Source organism: Syngnathus floridae, chromosome 17, assembly GCF_059516105.1.
Source record: "Syngnathus floridae isolate MCC-2025c chromosome 17, RoL_Sflo_1.0, whole genome shotgun sequence".
NCBI classification, from domain to species: domain Eukaryota; kingdom Metazoa; phylum Chordata; class Actinopteri; order Syngnathiformes; family Syngnathidae; genus Syngnathus; species Syngnathus floridae.
The window spans coordinates 10,974,438-10,992,673 of record NC_142429.1 but is presented as its reverse complement, the minus strand read 5'-3'; the positions used below and the strand labels follow the sequence as shown (position 1 = coordinate 10,992,673).

Genomic DNA, 18,236 nt, shown 5'->3' with positions numbered 1-18,236 from the left:
ACTCAAACCCACGGTTTTCTATCAAATGATATTTTACTATGGCATTTCCAAACGGTGCAGAATTTAATTCAGACTTCAACACCGATGACGTTCAGATAACGTCGACTTAATATTACAGACAAGTTAGTTTTCGTTATGTAAAAGCAAGCTAAGAGAAAAACAAACAATGAACACGTAAGGCATTCGTTAAGCCCCAAGGTGTTACTTGGGAGAATCTCATGCAATGGAAACTAGTAAATGAGGTGAGTATTTAAACCAACGTATTTGTGGTCTACAGAAAGTTGATCTTCTGGCTCAGCAGAGAGCCTAAAAGCCAACAGTGTTGTTAACAAGCATGAAATAATTAATAGTGAATGAATATGGTCGTCAAATTTGTTTAGTGACAAGTAATCCTCAGGAAAAGTCTTGGTCTCATCTCAGTCTTAACACTATTTAATGTCTTGGTCTTAGTTGATATGGTTTTGACGACAACATTAGTCAGTAAACAGCTAGATAAGCGTTTGAAATTGTAAATATCGTTTGTGTAAAAAAAAACAAAACATTTAGGTTATGCTAATCTCTTTTAAGTGTAAAGCCCAAATCTTATTCCCTACTTTTTGAGGCTTTAGGAAAGATCAGCTCAAAATCTTTTTTTTTTTTTTTTTGGGTCTTTCGTAAACAGCAACAGCAGCAAAATGCATACGTAGCCAGATAATCAAATAGCAGACACAAAAATGAAATAAAACGTCATTCCTCTCAAAGAGCAAAACATTGTGGCTTTTTTTCCCAGAAATATTTTTACTGAAACATCAATCCAAATTTTAAAAAGTGCCAATTTGAAATCTCTATAGTTGGAAAGTGTATTTCACCTTGCAATAAAAAAAATTGCCTGCATTTCTGCCTCCCGAGTATACGCTCGTTTCTGGGAAAAGAAATGAACAGTGAGCGTCCTTGTTTTCCTTGATAATCTAAAATCCGATCGAATTAAATAGTGTAACAATCTGAATGTTCAGACTCTAGGTTAAGTAAAATCACATGGCTCAGATTTCCTGAACAACTTTGACCTTGTAAGCTTCGCAAATCCTTCAGAGCAAGTAAAAAAAACAAATAAATGACTAAACAAACATCAGGTTTACCCACATCTGACTTTCACTCCAGGTTTATACAAAATTATTTCTACTCCATTTATGAGGATTTGAATGTTCTCGAGATGCTTTCTAAAAGGGATCAGGTGATAACTGCGGCAAATTCGTAACGATGTTTCCTTCCCTCAAGGATGTGTAAATTTAATATTTTTCTCAAATTCAATTTTCAGCCAATGACTAACAGATGTTGTTGTGCACTTTTCTTCACTCACGCATAAGAAGACGGTGGTAATGGCAATTTAAATAAAACTTGTTGGGCTGTGGTGTCACGCTCACTCGTTCACAAAGTCAATAATTAAAGCTGTTTAAAAATGTCTTCAAGAGCAACTCCATGTTATAATTCATGCTTGCAGGGCAATGGTGGACTGTGTGTAAAAAAAAAAAAAAAAAACTTCATCAGTATGCTGAAGCCAGTGTAGGGTAGCATTAAAAGTAAAACACATTACAACAGTCCATTAATCACTCCAAGAGCTTTCAGAAGTTAGAAGTTTCTACACAGTATTTAAATTGGTCCATAAAACATCAACGAATGAAAGAAGTTCTGGTCTAACCAACTCCAGACATCTTTATTTTTTTTAATCAGATTCAATTGACTTAATATTTGACAGGTTAGTCAATTATTGTTGGTTTCCCTACTTTACAACTTTTTTTTTTGGAGTGTTTGTTGTATCTATTTCAAAATTGAATTGCTATTTCTTTCTCACCAGACTGCATTTTCCTGTTAGTTGGAATATTTAGCTCTTTAACTGTTTAATCCAAGACTACACTGAAAAGCCTGACTCACTGCCCTGAGTCTGTTTGCCATTTGCATTTGGCAAGAAAAAAATTGTTTTGTATCTCCAGCAAGACAGCAAAACACTGAGCTGATTATTGCCCTCAAGTTAAAACTCCTTAATTAAACCTTTGCAGATGACTCATTAATGCAACAACCTCAACACTTGATTTATGACGACTAAGTTTTTCAAGGTGTATTTTGCTACATCCCCGCGTGCCCCACCTTTGTGACGTAAACAAGTCGTGGATCCTCCGGGGACTATTATGTAAGTCTCTCAGACGGAGCCGGGCAGGGTGGAGGAGACTGCTTTTCTTTCCTGTCTCCTCCCCCTTCCTCTGCAAGCCTCCTACACAAACACGCTTTAGCTCTATACATTAAGCATTAACCTTAGAAAACCAGAACACAACCTCGCGGCCGTAAGCTGTATAGGAACAGTGTGAGATGGGGGGGGGGGGGGAGCAATGGACGTCAAAGGAGGTCATGTCTGGCTGCTGGCATGCAAAGCGGAGATTATGGCTTTAGATGTAAACATACAAGCGTACTTCAAATAATTTCAAACCGCTCTGGCCTGTTTTCATTAATTCAACCATTGTTATGTCTTAGTGGAATCATAATAAATAGAAAGGGACAATAAATAATGGTGAAATCCTGTTTAGCAGATGTATGCATGAATTCCGAGCAAATGCTTAGCAAAGAAGTTACGCGTCCCCGAATCGATTAAAACCCAGCCAGCTTTTAAATGACCTTAATGGAAAAGTAAGAAGATAGTAAAGCTGACTATTTATATTTTAAAATGCCATTAGTCATTTTATATTGCAAGTTGACCTCTGTACTATAGAGAGACGCTTTTGGGCTTCAAACGTATTTATTTATTGATGTATCCTCAAAGCTGTAAATATATTTTGACTGGTGAAGTGCTAATTGTGGTTTTGCTTTGATCTGTACATCATCAGATGTTTCTTTTCAGAGAAAATCATAAATAGTTCCTGTAATTGTACTTTACAGAGGAGCACTGTAATATTTCTTGCATTTCAGCCAGCAAGAAATGTGTCGCAGTGTTCCCTCTGGTCATGCAAGTAATGGACCTTAAATGTGTGACTCACATTTCATAGTTCATCCTGTTTAACACATGCATGATTCATATGATTCATAGATCATAGTGAAGTCCACAAACGATTGGAGTATTTTAAGCGTTCTAGCTACTGTGCATTTTGTCGACAAACAGGCTAGGGAATGTAGAAGTGCGTGCAGTTATCAAGATATGCATTACTGCACCAAAGGGTACACAAACAGGGCTTTTATGTATTCCCATTCAGTGAAGACTAATATTCAGTCACATCTGTCTAAGCTGTGGGGAGCATTTTTTCTAGATTGGAGATAGTCAAGTGTGAACATTCATGTTGGCGTCATGGACAAAACACTTCTCAGCACAACTGAATCCAATGAAAATTATAATTATTATCATAATTATATAATATTTATATTATCATTATTGTAATTATTATAATAATTATTATTATCTGTCACGATTATGATCTATTATTGCACAAATGTAAAACAGCCAGTAAAGGCTTGGGAAAAAAAAAAAAAAAAAGCTTCTTGGATCATGCAAATATAGAAATCAGGAGCTCACTGAGGAACTTGATGCTTGGTATCATATTACAGGATATCACAGAATGACCTCTTGATATGCCGGATGCGATCATAATCTTTTATATATAGCAATGTGCAGGTCTAAACTGACAAAAACAAAATTGACTTGGGCCCAGTCCAACAGTCTCTTTTAGCAAAACACAGAAAAATAATGAAATTTCGTCACACTGGCCCCGAGAGTTCCTGGCCCAGCGGGCATCTGCTGAATAAGCCTGATGACCAGTCCAGCCCTGGCATGTGCAATATGAGACAAGTGAGATCAAGTGGATTGGATGACATTAAGAAGTGGTTGATAAGGAGCTCCCAGTATTTGTGGCCGGAATCACTTTCTCATCCATCCTCTGCTCAACCCATCTCATTAGTTGGCTGCCTTCATTAATGTCCACTCAATACCAATGTCACACACTGTGCCAGACAAATCACAGCTAGATTAACACACTGTGCCTCCTTCCTGAGGGCAATGAAACCTTCTAAAGTCTTCTTGTGATGCAAAAGTTTTTTGTGAAAAGGCAAAAAATGATGTCCAGCATGTTAGTCATCAAATAATGGAAGAGATGGTGTCAATTATGATCTGGTCTAACATGCCGCAATGAGACTGCTCGCCATGATTTTTTATAGAGGCCTGTTGCTATCGCAACGTTTCTCTGTAAACATGCTACCATGTGTGTGACAAATGTGCTCAGCAAATTTTCACTTGCCCTTGTGTTTGTCTTGCCAATCCTTGAGGCATGGTCCGCTTGCCACCAAAGAAGGCCAAACACTCAGCCAGCATGTAGCACAACTACAATTTAGATGTCTGCATAAGGAAGTGAGCATGGATTGCGAAAAAAAAAATACAAAATTGCAAAATATCATCTATTCAGATTGTCATTGGTTATCAAATTTTCTGGTGAATGATCTGTGTGTATAATAAAGTGAGCATATTTACACACAAATGAAAGCACATTTATAATAAAAAAATGCAAAAAATAAAAGACTACTTTCCTGTTAACAAAACCGAGCCTATAAAATTGTCGACTGCATTAAATTGCACCAAATGTCCTACGGAGAAACACAACGTTCCCATTTTCTCACACGCTGACAAGACGCTCAGGTCTTTTGAAGGCAAAACACATGATCAAATGCATCTGTACAACAACACACTCCTTTGTAACCACACAGCTCTCAACAAGTTTAAAGACCCCTCAATGAGGTAAGCCAATTATTAATAACAGCTCTCAGTATTTACCAGCATGGTGCCTTAATGTCATTATGTACAGTATGAACTGCACTTTTTTTTTTTTGCAAAACAAAGCATTCAATTACAGTATATTAAGTGTTGTTTTAATGCAACACGTGTACATTTCTACACTTATACACAAATAGTATATTTAGTGTCCAATGCAAGCGCATTTAAACACATTATTTACATTACATTATTTTAAATGTAGACTTGTTGCTGCAGGATTCCATAACATTGCACTCATGCAACAGCCATTTCCCATTTTATATTCTGCAAAAATACTGCGTTGTTTGCATCCACACCGGAATCTCAAGGCGTTTCCGCATACAGACATACATGAGGAAGCGCAAAGTAGGTGACAGACTGAGTTGGTGTCAGCGCGCTTGGCTTCTTATACGTTTAGGTCATGTTACCATCGCCAGGCCGAGCGAGCGAGCGAGCGAGCGGGTTGACGTGAGGACAGCACTCGCTCACCTTGCACACCGGCCCCGATGTACACAGCGCAGCCGTCACTGAAAGATCTCCAGAAGGTGGAGTCCACATAAGACCACGTAGCTGCAATCGAAGCTGCGTGATCGTCTCCAGAAAGCGTCAGCGGCGGAAAAACACGGTACGAAGAGCAAAAAGGAGGTGCATTTACCGTGTCATCAAAAAGCGTCCGAGCCTCTCCCAGCTGGCCCACCGTTGACTGGCGCGTGTTTGCCCGCAAGTGTCAAAGCTTGTGCCGCCACGAGCCGTCCGTGTGTATGCGTTGCGTCCTCCCCCATGCCTGTAGAGTGACAGTCGGTACGGACCGCCGAATGCAGGTCAGGACAGAGCACGGTTGCCTCGGTTATGAATGATTCTTCTCGAGGCTCAGAGCTGCCCTCCAGCGGTGGAGCAAGGAACTACGATGGTTTCATGGCGGAATTAAAGAGACATGACGCGATGTTTTACCCCAGCAACGGGATTTAGAAATGAAGGAAAACTTTGGTGCTTCAGGAACTAAATCATTTTTAAACAGATTATAAAAAATATATAGACACTTTCCTGCACAGCAATGAGAGACCTTGATTGGCAGGAATTGGTTGTGGTCACGCCCACAACGGCACAAACCACCCTTTTTAAAATACCCTGGTGTGCATGCATATGCAAAACTAACTCCCGGTCTAACATGCATGCATCAATCTGGATTTGCACTGGTCAGGAAAAAAAAAATGTGTGATGGGTCATCAAGAACTTGGGTCCAACCGAAACTTGGCCTTTTTCAGCCTGCTTCATTAAGTAGTACACAACAGGATTTTATTTCTGTGCATCTGTGCTTTTTATTGCAATAATACATCTGGAAATAGAATGTATATATATATTTACACACACACACACACAAACATCAACATACATATTGTCAATGGTTAGAACAAAACTAAAATTTGGACATGAAGCAATAAATACAATTCACAAAGGCTAAAAGACAATAAAGTAAACATTAATTGAATGAAGTGGGTGAATTCTCCTTCACACATACACAACTACACGCATCGGCTAAATTGTTACCCTTGCGTTAACGGAAAAGAAAATCCAACAATGGTCACTGAAATGACATTTTGAATGACATGGTCAAACAGAATTATTAAAACAAACTAATAAAACTAGCCTGGACAAAAATGGGGCCATGCTACTTAATATTTGTTCACTTTTGAAATTTGATTGTACCCTGCACAGATTCAAGACACACTTTGCTGAATGTAGCAAAGCAGCTCCAGAACGTAACCTTTTTATTTTCAAAGTAGGTACAATGTTTGATTTATGATTTATTAGTTAATTTGTCTTTAATCGGTGTACTCCAAAATGAAATTTGCCTGATGTGACAAAGTGATTGACTCATAAAAAAATACAATAAAATACATATTCATTTTGTCCCAGGTACAATTTAGCCTCCATGTGTACGTATACACGTTCATATGCATACACATGCGTAGCTTCAAACATGCACACAAATCGACATTAGCTCAAGCTTTCATGAAGAACAATTTCGCACTATTTTTTTTTCCTGTTCCGTAGTTTCATATCCATCTTAAAAGTGCAGATTTTTTTTTTTGTATTGAACACTGACAATGCCAAATCTACGCTAGCTTTACTAAACTGCACTGAACTGCACATAACAGACAATCAACAATCCAACTTCCACTAGAACGAACCTGATAATCTTTGGAAGAACAAAGGATAACAAATCATACTGTCATAGTCTGTTTACATAAGTAAATTGGGAAAAATCTTTCTCAATATACTGTCTGTGTTAATATATACTATGTACTTTGGGCTTACACTGATTTAAGCCATAGACAAGTTACAGAATATCCAAGGTTTAACATTTACATACGGAACAAAGTACTTTTTTCTTAGCCACTACATGGTCACTAGAATCCTGCACAAAGCAAGCAATCAGCACTGTATTCATGTCCATTTTAATGGCGTTCTCGTTATTGTCTCTTTGTACTCACAGTATCATACTGACTATAATTTAGCAAGACAACATACTACACAAGAAGCTAAAAACAGATAGCTTTTTTTTCCCCAAGATGCACAAAACAGCACTTTTTTTTTTTTTTACAATCATCTATTGCAATATTTTTACAGATAACAATTTGATAACAGTATCATTTCCCGTAGATTGCAATGATATGATGGCAAATATACTTTGGTGATATTGCCGATACAAACATGCTGAGATAAGAAGGGGAGGGGCGGGGGGATTGTATAGTGTCTTTTACTAGATGCGTATTTAGAAAGGTGGACAGAGGAATGACTTGGTGGATGACTTCTTCTCTTCCACATTGTTTGTGGCTAATTGTTGCGTTTTTGAAGCCACTCTACTCATAAACGCTGCGACCACTGTAAAATAATAGATGAAGATAAAATTGTCTGGTTACACTTCATCTTCTTTATTATTGGCACACAACATCCAAAAATAACATTATATTTAATAATAATAATAATGGAAGCATGATTTTCATGCAAACAAACCAAAACATGAGGCAAAAGGCTGTTTTAAAGCAAAACCATTTGATTTGTTGATGTGAAGTGAATCACAGCATGCATGCAAATTTTTGGTAGCATTAGCATTGTGGTTGTGCAACTTTTAAATGCAGTATAAAAAGACTCGACAACCTTATGGGTGCTATTCTAATGGCTTATGCTATGCTAGTCTAAAAATTCCATCTTGTTTGTTGTTGACCTTACCGGTACAGAGTGGCAGCTTAAATTCGGATTTGATTGCCTTCATTCAACCTGATGCAAAATAAAATGATTGATGATGAAAGGCGTTGCAGTGACATAAACAAGCACAGACAATGGAGAAAGTAATGGGGGAAAAAAGGGATGAAAAACATTTAAATTGATAGATGTCGCTATACTCACGCCCCCTCATCTCTCAGCAGAGACAGGAACTTGGTCACTCTGTAATCTTGGTCCATCTAGAGATGATAAAATGAAATGTCATTTTTCTTATCTTCTATAAATTTCCTTTTCGGAATATATTTATGACAAATATAAAAAAAAAGATCACATTTCTCATTCCCAAGCAAATATGAAAGACTAATTCCGATGTACCTGCAGCGACATCTCGATAAGCACGAGGAGTTTCTTAATGCCGATCCAAACTCGCTTTCCTTTAAGCTGCTGTGCGATGCTGGCCCTTTCTTTGTCTGAGAAACTCCCCAACAGCTGCATAAAAAAAAAAAAAAAGTCAGTGATGCCTGCAAGAATCTGCAAAATTGGCATTTGATTCCCTAGCTGGAAAACAAGGTTATTATATTTGTATATTTTTCAATAACTGCCTAGCTCTCGGCAAGAGCGTGCATAATTCATTCAAATGCCGGTGTCAATTTGCTCATACCTCTAAAGCGTCGACAAGCTGCTCCCCGGTGGAGATGTTAGGGATGTGTATGGTGGTGCTGAAGGCATCCAACATCTCCATCTCCTGCAGGACGTCTTTCCTGCTGGTGGTGCCAATGATGAGCAGCTTCCGACCCTGAAGGAGAAATCAATTAAAGCCCCCTGACAGATATATTTCATTTCAGAGGTTCATTTTCTATTCATATCTGTCTGTTTTTTTTTTTTTCTGACCTTGGGAGGTGCTTTCTTCAAGAGCACCAACAAGGCTTGAAGAACCAAATTGGAGAAACGCGGTCCAATTGGGACATAATCGAGGAGACGTTCGATGTCATCAACCACCACACAGCTGAGCTGGGATTTGTAAGCGTCATCAAAGACCTAAAATACAGAAGAACATTTTTTTTTTTTTGGAAATAGTGATTGTAGTGTTTTTTGTTTACTGCTCTTTCCTTTCTCTCAAGTTACACAGTTGATTTGTTTGCCACAATTGATCCAACAGTGCGGCACTAACCTTTTTGATTGCCTGGCACTTGGAGATCTCTGAGTGCCCAATCATCTTGTCTGGAGAACAGAGCTTAATGAAGGGGAACTGTGAGTCCTCTGCAATCTTGGCTGCCAAAGCTGTTTTTCCACTGTGAGGTGGACCTGGAGGTACATTTGACAAGTCACAAATTATGAACCAACTGAATGTATTCATCTTTACAGCATGCTCACCTTCCAGTAGCACAGTCACCAACGGTGTGCGATCACTGTTCTTGGTCTGCTGCACCAGCAGCTCTCCATCATCGAGGACATGTGTAACTGGGTCACCCCATTTGATGATGCCATTCATGATGTAGTTGGAGTAATCCTCCTGGTTTGTCCCAAACGCCTGGGGAAGAACAAGAGGAATTATTTAACAATAATGAAATTCTAATCTGCATCTGAGGTTTAAAAAGAGATGATGATACTCACTGGTTTAATGTCATTGTTAAGGGATCCTAAGAAGTCATCTCTAGTGACCTGCAGCTTCTCTGCCCTCTCCATGTCAACCTCAACTGTAGATGTAGCCTGAAAAAAAAAAAAAAAAAGCCATTCAGAAATGCATCTCAGCTAGAAGAATTTCATTTCTATTCCACCACCATCACAAGCTCCCATAAAAATTATATTGAAAACTCCAAACGGAATATTAGTGTTTTTGGAGCGGCAAAAATCTTTTACAGCCTCTCAAGTGCAATCTCATGGTGGGTGTAAAAAAAGAAACAAGATGAGAAAAATCAATCCAATCAACCAATGAACCGCATGAACCTGCCTTTAAAAAGCTGCAATAAAATGACATTGCGCAATAAAATGGCCGCCATGGTTTAAATGAGGGCCACAATGTTGCCAAACAATCAAAAGCCAACACATTTGATGTACAATTTAAATAAATAATATATAAAAAATGTCTATTTAGTTAGTATTTCAATTAGTGTCCTAAAACGAGCTACATCATGAAAATCAGTATTTTTAAAAGCCTCATTATTGACAGACAAACTGACCTTGATATGTCTGTTCATGGCAGTGGACTGGGCGGCCCTAACCAGTCCCTCCAGCTCTGCTCCACTGTAATTCTTGGTTTCAGATGCCAGCTCTGGTATGTTGACATCTTGAGCCAGCAGGTTGAAGTTTCGCATCTTGTTAGTATGAATTGTGAGAATTTGAACGCGGCCTTTCTCATCAGGAAGACCTGGTAGGAGAAGAGAAAGCATTTTAGACGGAACGGGCACAATCATCAGAAATAATAACAAATCATTTTTGTCTTGCAAATTACAATAAGGAATAATTGAGTTGTTCTTCAATTCATCCATCCATTCATTTTCTATGTCGACAAACCCATTCAGATTTTTAGGGACACTTACCAATTTCCATCTTGACCTCAAACCTGCCAGGCCTCATGAGGGCATCATCAATCAGGTCAGGCCTGTTGGTCATCCCTGGTCAAAACAAGAATAGCGATCAATCCATTTTTTACTCTGCTTGTCCTCAATGAAGTTCAGCGACTGGTTACCAGTCAATCACAATGAACTGATGTTTCACTTTAGCTACAAGAAGATTATTTACCAATGACCAGGATGTTGTTAAGTTGCTCCACACCATCAATCTTGGACAGGAGCTGATTGACCACAGTATCGTGCACACCCGTGCTGCTCGCACCCGTGCCTCTCTGCTTGCAAATGGCATCCAGTTCATCAAAAATGATGATATGAAGGCCGCTGTTAGCTCCCAGCTAATGAAGGTGGAAATTAAAAGGTCAGACGTGTCAATGTTGATTTTCTAAAATGTAAATCACAGCAGCAAGTTACACACCCGCTTTTGCTCGTCCTCTGCGTCGGCGAACAACTTGCGGATGTTGGCCTCGGACTCTCCCACGTATTTATTGAGGATTTCAGGGCCATTGACGATCTTTGGCTCCCGGGCGTTAAGCATTTTGCCAATCTGCCTAGCCATTAGGGTTTTACCACAGCCTGGAGGTCCGAACAGCAAGATACCCTTCACGTGCTTACAGCCTGGACACAGAAAAGGAAAGGAACGATTCATGAGAAACAAACAAAATACAAATGACAAGCAAAAAAAAAAAAAGGTAATTTCTCACCCATCTGCTCCACAATGTCTGGAGGGAAGACTCGAGAAGCAAAAGCTCTCCGGAAAATGTCAGAGAATTCCTTGTCCAGACCTCCAATGCCCATTTTCTCAAAGTTCCAGTCTGGGTTGATGATTGTCTGACGTGCTTCCTTGGTCTTTGCCTTACCTACATACAATGAAAAGTAAGTATTAGTACAATAAAATAAATACATATACAAATATACATATACAGATATAGCGTCAAAACACTCTTTCACTGTAACACATTGCCACCTTGTGGAGACAATAGGAAGAGACAGGTGTAGCATAGCATTAAAAACTAAAGCTTTTTCCCCCTCATTCTTTTATTCATAATTAATACATGTTTTTTATTTCATGGATTTAATAATGCTTCAATTGTTTCAAATAGGAAACATACCAACAAGTGTCAAGGATGAACTCTCTGCCTTCTCAAAAATCACCTGACTGTTGCCCACCAGCAGCCCAGCATCAATCTGTCATAAAAAAAAAATAATTTCAAATAGGATTACCTGAAAATACCGTAACAATATTGATTTAAATTGCATTTGTTGTTCATTTTGAACCTTAATTTGAACGTCAAACTATCTCAAGCATTCCATACCTTCTGTGGTTTCTTTCCAGAGGGTGCTTCACCTTTGAGGATGCTGGCATCCATTGCCTCAATGTCTTTGACAACCAGTCCAAAAAGTTTGTCACAGAAGCTGAACACCAGCTAAGAGACAAATAAGACAGATTTGCAACATCAAAATAAAGTCCACATGCTTATGCCTCAAAAGAAATAATCAGAAACCTGCTGTGTGACAGAAAAGGCCTGGCTGTTGAACTTCTGGATGAACTCGGCAGCCATCTTATCTGAGTCATAAGGTGAAGAGTCTGTACTCTTCTTCTGCAGGAAGTCAATTTCGATTGTCATGGCACCGATGCACTGCTTGGACTTGTCAAAGTTGTAGTTGGACACTAGAGACAAACAATTATTTTTAATACCATAACAAAACAATCCATCACATTTTTTAATGAGTATGTTCTTCCATTTTTATTGTAATAAATTACACTATTCATTTTAGTATAATCACCACTGGCGGAACTAGAGGGGGGCATGTGGGCACTGCCCTCCCTCCTTAAAATACACTTGGACCCTCAGGTGACAGGCTGAATACTTGACTTTTGGGAATTTATTTCCACATTGACCACAGCAAAACCTTTTAGTTCATTATAATAAATTTCTTTACTTGAGCTCATTATGTAATCTATTTGGTGTGCAAAAGCTTTTTGCTAACTGATTTGCCATGAGTGTAATACCTTCCACTTCCTGGCCGATGGAGAGACCAGCCCATTTTCGCTACAAGACAGATAAAACAAAGAGCAATGAGCACAAAAATTTAAAATTTATGAAGGAAACAGTTAAAAATACGATTATTTATGCGAGTACCTGTGGCAGACTGAATGCAATTGAACCAGGTGCTACAGTGTGATGGGTCTTGACTGTAAACACAAATTTGTGGTTGGGCGTGGTCTTCACAGTCACGTGTCTGTACAGCAGAGGGATAAAAACTTGAATAGCTCTCCAGACAAAATTGTATGAGAAGCATTAATACTCGTATCAAAAATCAAAAGTACTAAATCTATTCAGACTGCAGTGTTGATGTCTTTATTACTGAAGGAAGAAGATGAGTGGGCTGATAACAACTCACTGTCCAGACTGCAGATCCTTCTCGCTGACCACGGCACAATTTGTCAGCGACAACTCGTCTGTCGGGCATCGTGCCGCTTGCATGGTCTGCAAAGAGAGGTCAATGAAACACACTTGATGAAAAGCAGAGCCCATTTAGGTTTAGTTGGCAATTATAGTTCAAGCTAGATTGCATCTTAACTCAAAACAAAATTATGACAAATCTGCATTCACTTTTTTTTTCCCCACTTATTTTATCACACAGTAGGTTTCATTAGAATGAAAAGCATTTTCTGTAAAGCGCATTTTACGGCAGTAAGTTTTCCTCCATTTTTATCTTGATAAATCAAATGCAAAGACTTTTACAGCACAATTGACAGATGGATAAATTCCAATGCACATTACTGCAGCCCAAGCATGTGACATGGTAACCACGGCAACTACATTAAAATATCCAACAGTGCCTCAGACAATAAAATAGGTTTACTGCAGGCAAATCCATCAGCGGCAACAAATGCATATATTAATTGATACCACTTTTTTCAGTGAACCATTAAAGAGGAATTCATACCCCAAATATTCTTTTTTGTTCTGTGAATCAACCGAGTCATCAATGCCTGTGAAATGACTCAAAACGTGCAGATCACAAGAAAAATTATGTTTTAGGAAGAATAGGCACACAATGAATCTGATTGATGAGATTAGGAGGAAGAATTGATTTTGGATGGAGAACTAAGTTCTATTGACACTCGGCGCTGCAGTGCATCAACACTTCAGAATGGATTTTATGATTGACAAACAAAAATCATTCATACTCACATTCACACCTACGGCCAGTTTGAAGTCATCGATTAATCTAAATCTCATCTATATGGAATGTTAGTAAACCAGATCACCTGGTGAACCCCCACAAGGACATTGGAGAACCCCCCCCCCCCCCAAAAAAAAGGTGGCCAGCTGAGATTGCGGATCATCCAAAGCAACAAAAAAAAAATCAATCCATGACAACTAATTTGCATCTTCAGTCTGTACCCTGCATGCAGCTACTCATTTTTGACAGTAGACTAAGTGACAGAGAATGAATGAAGGAATGAATGAATGAATGAAGGAACCAATGAATGAATGAACAAAATAATAAATAAATACATTAATGGATGCATGGCTGAATAAATAAATAAAGATACCAATAAATAAATAAATAATAAAATAAAATAAAATAAAATAAAAACAGATTTCTATTTCCAACATTGAGTGCCTCTGATGCAGTGGGACCCAAACACAACGACTTAGTCCCTGCCCAGGAGGGATCCAAGCCTACAGTGGCGCACTTCCTCTTTGCAACCAGCGCTCCCAGAGCAATTACATAGTTGCCAGGTGGGAAAAGCATATTGTTTCCACAAGGAGTCAGAAAAGGAAGTTAGTACTGGACTGGTACCACGTTTTGATGGAATTAGCACTTGTGTTTCCATACATACCTTGAAAAATATTACCACCTTGTGGCGCCAGCATAGGCAAGCAGAGAGGAAGGACAGAAGACAGTTTTTGAGATAGTTGGAAACTTGAGGTGAAGATGTGGAAAAGCTTCGATGCAGTCACAAGTATGGATTTGACATGCATGCCACATACATGCAGATGTACTGCACGTGGAATTTACACCAAGGCCAGAGATGATGGGAGTGCATGCTAAGAATTGTTTTTCAAACTGCCCAATTCTGTTTCATTCCTATCAGATTGCATATGCAAGGCGCCATGCAGGTGCATTTTCTTTTTTTGCCCACATTAAAAATAAAAAGCGACAACAGTATAAATAGAGTGATTGGTGAAACACAAATAATCAGATGAATCTGCTCCAAAGAGGGTTCATGTTCATTTTTAATTAAAGACAGGATCATTTGATTTGATGACATAAAATATGAATCACTATGAAGTCGGATTTCTAGCTTCAGGGAGAAAAGCGTAGCAATCATAAGAGAATACTAAACAGACAAACAAACAAATAAATAAATAATCTAATTCGTGAATTCTCCAGCTATGCAATCCCCAGGTAAGCAATATGATTGCAACACATTGTCTTTATTAAGCCATGAAAGCATTTTACTCCGATTCAATTTTCTTTGGCTTAGAGGTCAGACAAAATAATTCCCCAACCGGTGGGAAATTAACTAGATGAATTCATTTCATAAACAGCATGAGGAAGAGGGCCTGCATCCAAGACTCAAAAGTAAAAAGGCCATGAGTTCAATGTGTCCTTCTCATCACCTCTTCTGACTCATTCTCAACATCTCACTTCGAAACATCCCACTGAATTATTCATGGTGCTGATCCATCTACAGGTCTGCACAGACGATCAGTGCTGCAGGATTAGGGTGGAGCACGGGTGGGTGGGTGGATGGATGGATGGATGGATGGATGGATGGATGGATGGATGGATGGATGGATGGATGGATGGATGGATGGATGGATGGATGGATGGATGGATGGATGGATGGATGGATGGATGGATGGATGGATGGATGGATGGATGGATGGATGGATGGATGGATGGATGGATGGATGGATGGATGGATGGATGGATGGATGGATGGATGGATGGATGGATGGATGGATGGATGGATGGACGATACCAACAGCTTTTTGCCAGACACACAGAGGTTCACAAACTGTTTGTGTACTTGTGTTTGTTTGTGTCAATCTCCACTATGTCCTTTGTGTGTCTAATGTGTTTGTGAGGGAAAAGTGTGTTATTTTTGTGTGTCGCTGCTGCCCGACAGCAAACGGGCCGTCTAAATTTAGTCGTCGCTCTCGTTGGCACACACATTCGCTCACTCACATGCACTATGATGACCTTATTGATGGAAGCATCTTTCAAAAATTGCCCTGGCTTGCAGGCTGCCAAAAAACTGTCAGAGAATTTCAACCCTTTCCCAAAAACGCCCCATTTAAATGTTTTTAATTGTTTATCAACAAAAACATAACAAAAAGATTTGGGATTGCTTGGTAAACGTAATCAACAGTCGCGTCCTAAAATTCGAAAGCCTCCGCAATTCTTCACTTGGCCATAAAATAGATTGAGTAGGAGGTTAAACCAACCCCGAAGCTGAAGAAGGCAATTGAAGATTCCAAAATTTATGTTGGCAGCAACTCACTCTTTGCAGCTCGCCCATTTGCAACACAAAAAAATTGGACATAATTACTTCGCTTTGTCCTTGATGCTTTTAGATCAAGCTGGGAAAGGTTGTCAAGAGGTAGGTGAACCTGAATTCATTAACGCTGTTATCACTTCCCAACACTGGTCTGTGTTCAGTCTCTGGGCAACAAGATGACACGCACTAGTAATCCACTTAACAAAGCCCACGCTGGGCGTCCACACTATTGAGTAGTCAGAGATTTTTCATTCATTGTTTTTTTTGTTTACCTTTCAGCACTCAAATTTAGCAGGATTTTACGACTCGATGTGACACCCAGTGATGCCTATATCGCTGAATCACAGATTAAATGATAATGTGTGAATCTATAACTGTTTTAGTTTTTGTGACTGTAAATTTAGTGGTCACTCCTGTATAGACAGATTTCTTTCTACTGAGGAAATTTATTCTTCCAAGCAGGGCCAGCCTTGGAAAGATGATGGAAAGGCTCCTCAGGAGCAACTGACTTTGCAACAGGGGACAGTTTTTCGACTCAAATTTACAACCAGTAGTTACGTATCCCTTAAGCAATCATATTTTGGAGATCGTCTTTTAGGTCTGTGGTATCACTAACAAATGTAATATTATAAAACAATTATTTCCAAGTCAATCAGCAGACTTAAAAACCAACTTACGATCATTTTAGAATGTGAGGGGATTGAAAAATCATCAATTTATGAAAGCAAATGACTCATTTTATATTTTCCAATGCCATTGCTGGAATTGTTTGTGTGATGACTGACCAACCATAGTATGCCCGGCAACAGCACAGTAGAGGGCAAATCAGACTGGGGGGGATGCAAGTGTGTGTGTCATGGGAAAACACAAAATTGACCCCAAACTTTTGAACGGTAGTGTAAATATATGAACACACACATACACAATGTGAGCTTGACACTATCAAAACCAACCATGCACTCTGTCCATAATAAAGCAGCCATTATAATAAAACCATTGTGATATAGCCTACACACAGCACGTAAGATAAAAATGGGTTTAAGTCAATGCACAGCTATGCTGTGCCATCCCTCAAAGGCGTCTCCTGTGCGCAAAAAAAAAAAAAAAAAAACTGCAGAATGAAGGCAACTGTCTGCACAATACTGCCTGCATATTATTATCATCACAGGGGACAATGCATGGCACTATCGAGGTAGTGCACACACGAGGATGTTACACACCGTTATGTTATATACAGTGGAAGGGGAGCTTATTATCAGTGAGCGCTTTTTACGCAGCAGCAACGTCGGCTCAAGGGCAAGCAGCTCCGGGATTAAGCGGCGGCCACACTCCTTTGACTGACGGGGCTCTGTTCATTTTTGACTTGATTATATACACGCGTAGCAAATATGTCCATTGCAAGCACGCGAGGGAGGCTGCAGAATCGAGTGAAATCAAATAAATAAATATATACATATATATAACACCAGCAATGACATTCGCTTGGTTCCATCCGGTGTTATCGGAGCCAGCGATAGTCCGACATTTTGCTGCACACTTTACCTGAAAAGGAGGAAGCGTCTGTTCGTCTAAAACAGCAAAAATAACAATCGAGTGTTAGTTTTTCTTACCCGGGCCGCCATCTTCACGGTTTGTGGTGGATCAGTGATGCTGTAGTGGCGGTCGGAGAAGGTTCATAAGACGGAGGGACAAGAAAACGGAGGCTCGACAGCAGATGGCTTTATAAAGCGTAGCGCACTCTTCTCCGATTGGTTGAATCAACCGGAAGCTTGACAACTGGGTTTGTCCCATTGGCTGACGTGTTCTGGTCCCGCCTACTTCAGCGCGTTTGTATGACGTGGCAACACACTCACATGTGGACATCAAACGTGCAAGTATGAATGTGTAATAAATAAATACATAAATAAATACATAAATAAATAAATACATAAATAGATAAATAAATACAATTGGGATTCCAAACGCATAGGGTTTTGCATGTGCGCGCGCACTGCTATTTACAGTGCGTGTATCAGCACCATGGACAGCAACACAGTTTCAACGCTCATCATCTCTAAAGGTTTATTGATAGAACGTACATCAATATACCTCGTTGCAATTTTATGCAATGTTTTCAAGAAAAAACAAATATCAAATCATTATATAATTTGAT

At 39.2% G+C, this 18,236-nt stretch overlaps 2 protein-coding genes across 8 annotated transcripts in view; both read right to left on the bottom strand.

Moving 5' to 3' along the window:
* LOC148384498 (thyroid hormone receptor alpha) overlaps window positions 1–5,634 on the bottom strand; it is a 35,290-nt gene extending 29,656 nt beyond the window's left edge. For 2 of the 5 annotated variants that reach the window (XM_088358452.1, XM_088358454.1), the window contains exon 1: window positions 5,415–5,627. The gene's annotated coding sequence lies outside the window, so the exon portion shown is untranslated. Of the gene's footprint in view, window positions 1–5,248 lie in introns of all 5 variants that reach the window. The other 3 variants (XM_088358449.1, XM_088358448.1, XM_088358447.1) reach the window with 3 other exon arrangements.
* Window positions 5,635–6,053: 419 nt separating this feature from the next.
* On the bottom strand, window positions 6,054–17,822 carry LOC148384497 (vesicle-fusing ATPase). Of its 3 annotated transcripts, XM_088358443.1 has the most exons (22): window positions 17,695–17,794; window positions 14,417–14,434; window positions 12,964–13,049; window positions 12,702–12,801; window positions 12,572–12,611; window positions 12,063–12,229; window positions 11,874–11,984; window positions 11,670–11,745; window positions 11,262–11,417; window positions 10,976–11,175; window positions 10,730–10,895; window positions 10,528–10,602; window positions 10,168–10,355; window positions 9,602–9,697; window positions 9,362–9,518; window positions 9,159–9,292; window positions 8,879–9,025; window positions 8,649–8,783; window positions 8,363–8,476; window positions 8,171–8,226; window positions 7,994–8,041; window positions 6,054–7,645 (listed from the first exon to the last, which is right to left on the bottom strand). In XM_088358443.1, exons 1-21 carry the CDS (start codon window positions 17,704–17,706, stop codon window positions 8,011–8,013), a joined length of 2,265 nt encoding a protein of 754 aa, XP_088214569.1. In that variant the 5' UTR covers window positions 17,707–17,794; the 3' UTR covers window positions 6,054–7,645; window positions 7,994–8,010. The 3 variants fall into 3 exon arrangements, with proteins under 3 accessions (XP_088214569.1, XP_088214571.1, XP_088214570.1); XM_088358445.1 differs by lacking the exon at window positions 14,417–14,434 and having other exon boundaries at window positions 17,695–17,822; XM_088358444.1 differs by lacking the exon at window positions 7,994–8,041 and having other exon boundaries at window positions 17,695–17,793.
* Between the last annotated feature and the right edge of the window lie 414 nt (window positions 17,823–18,236).

Coding starts and splice junctions, on each gene's coding strand:
- LOC148384497 (XM_088358443.1), bottom strand. Junction 10,896..10,975: donor CAGAGGACGAGCAAAAGCGG/GTGTGTAACTTG, acceptor CACCTTCATTAG/CTGGGAGCTAACAGCGGCCT. Junction 10,356..10,527: donor TGAGGTCAAGATGGAAATTG/GTAAGTGTCCCT, acceptor TTCTCCTACCAG/GTCTTCCTGATGAGAAAGGC.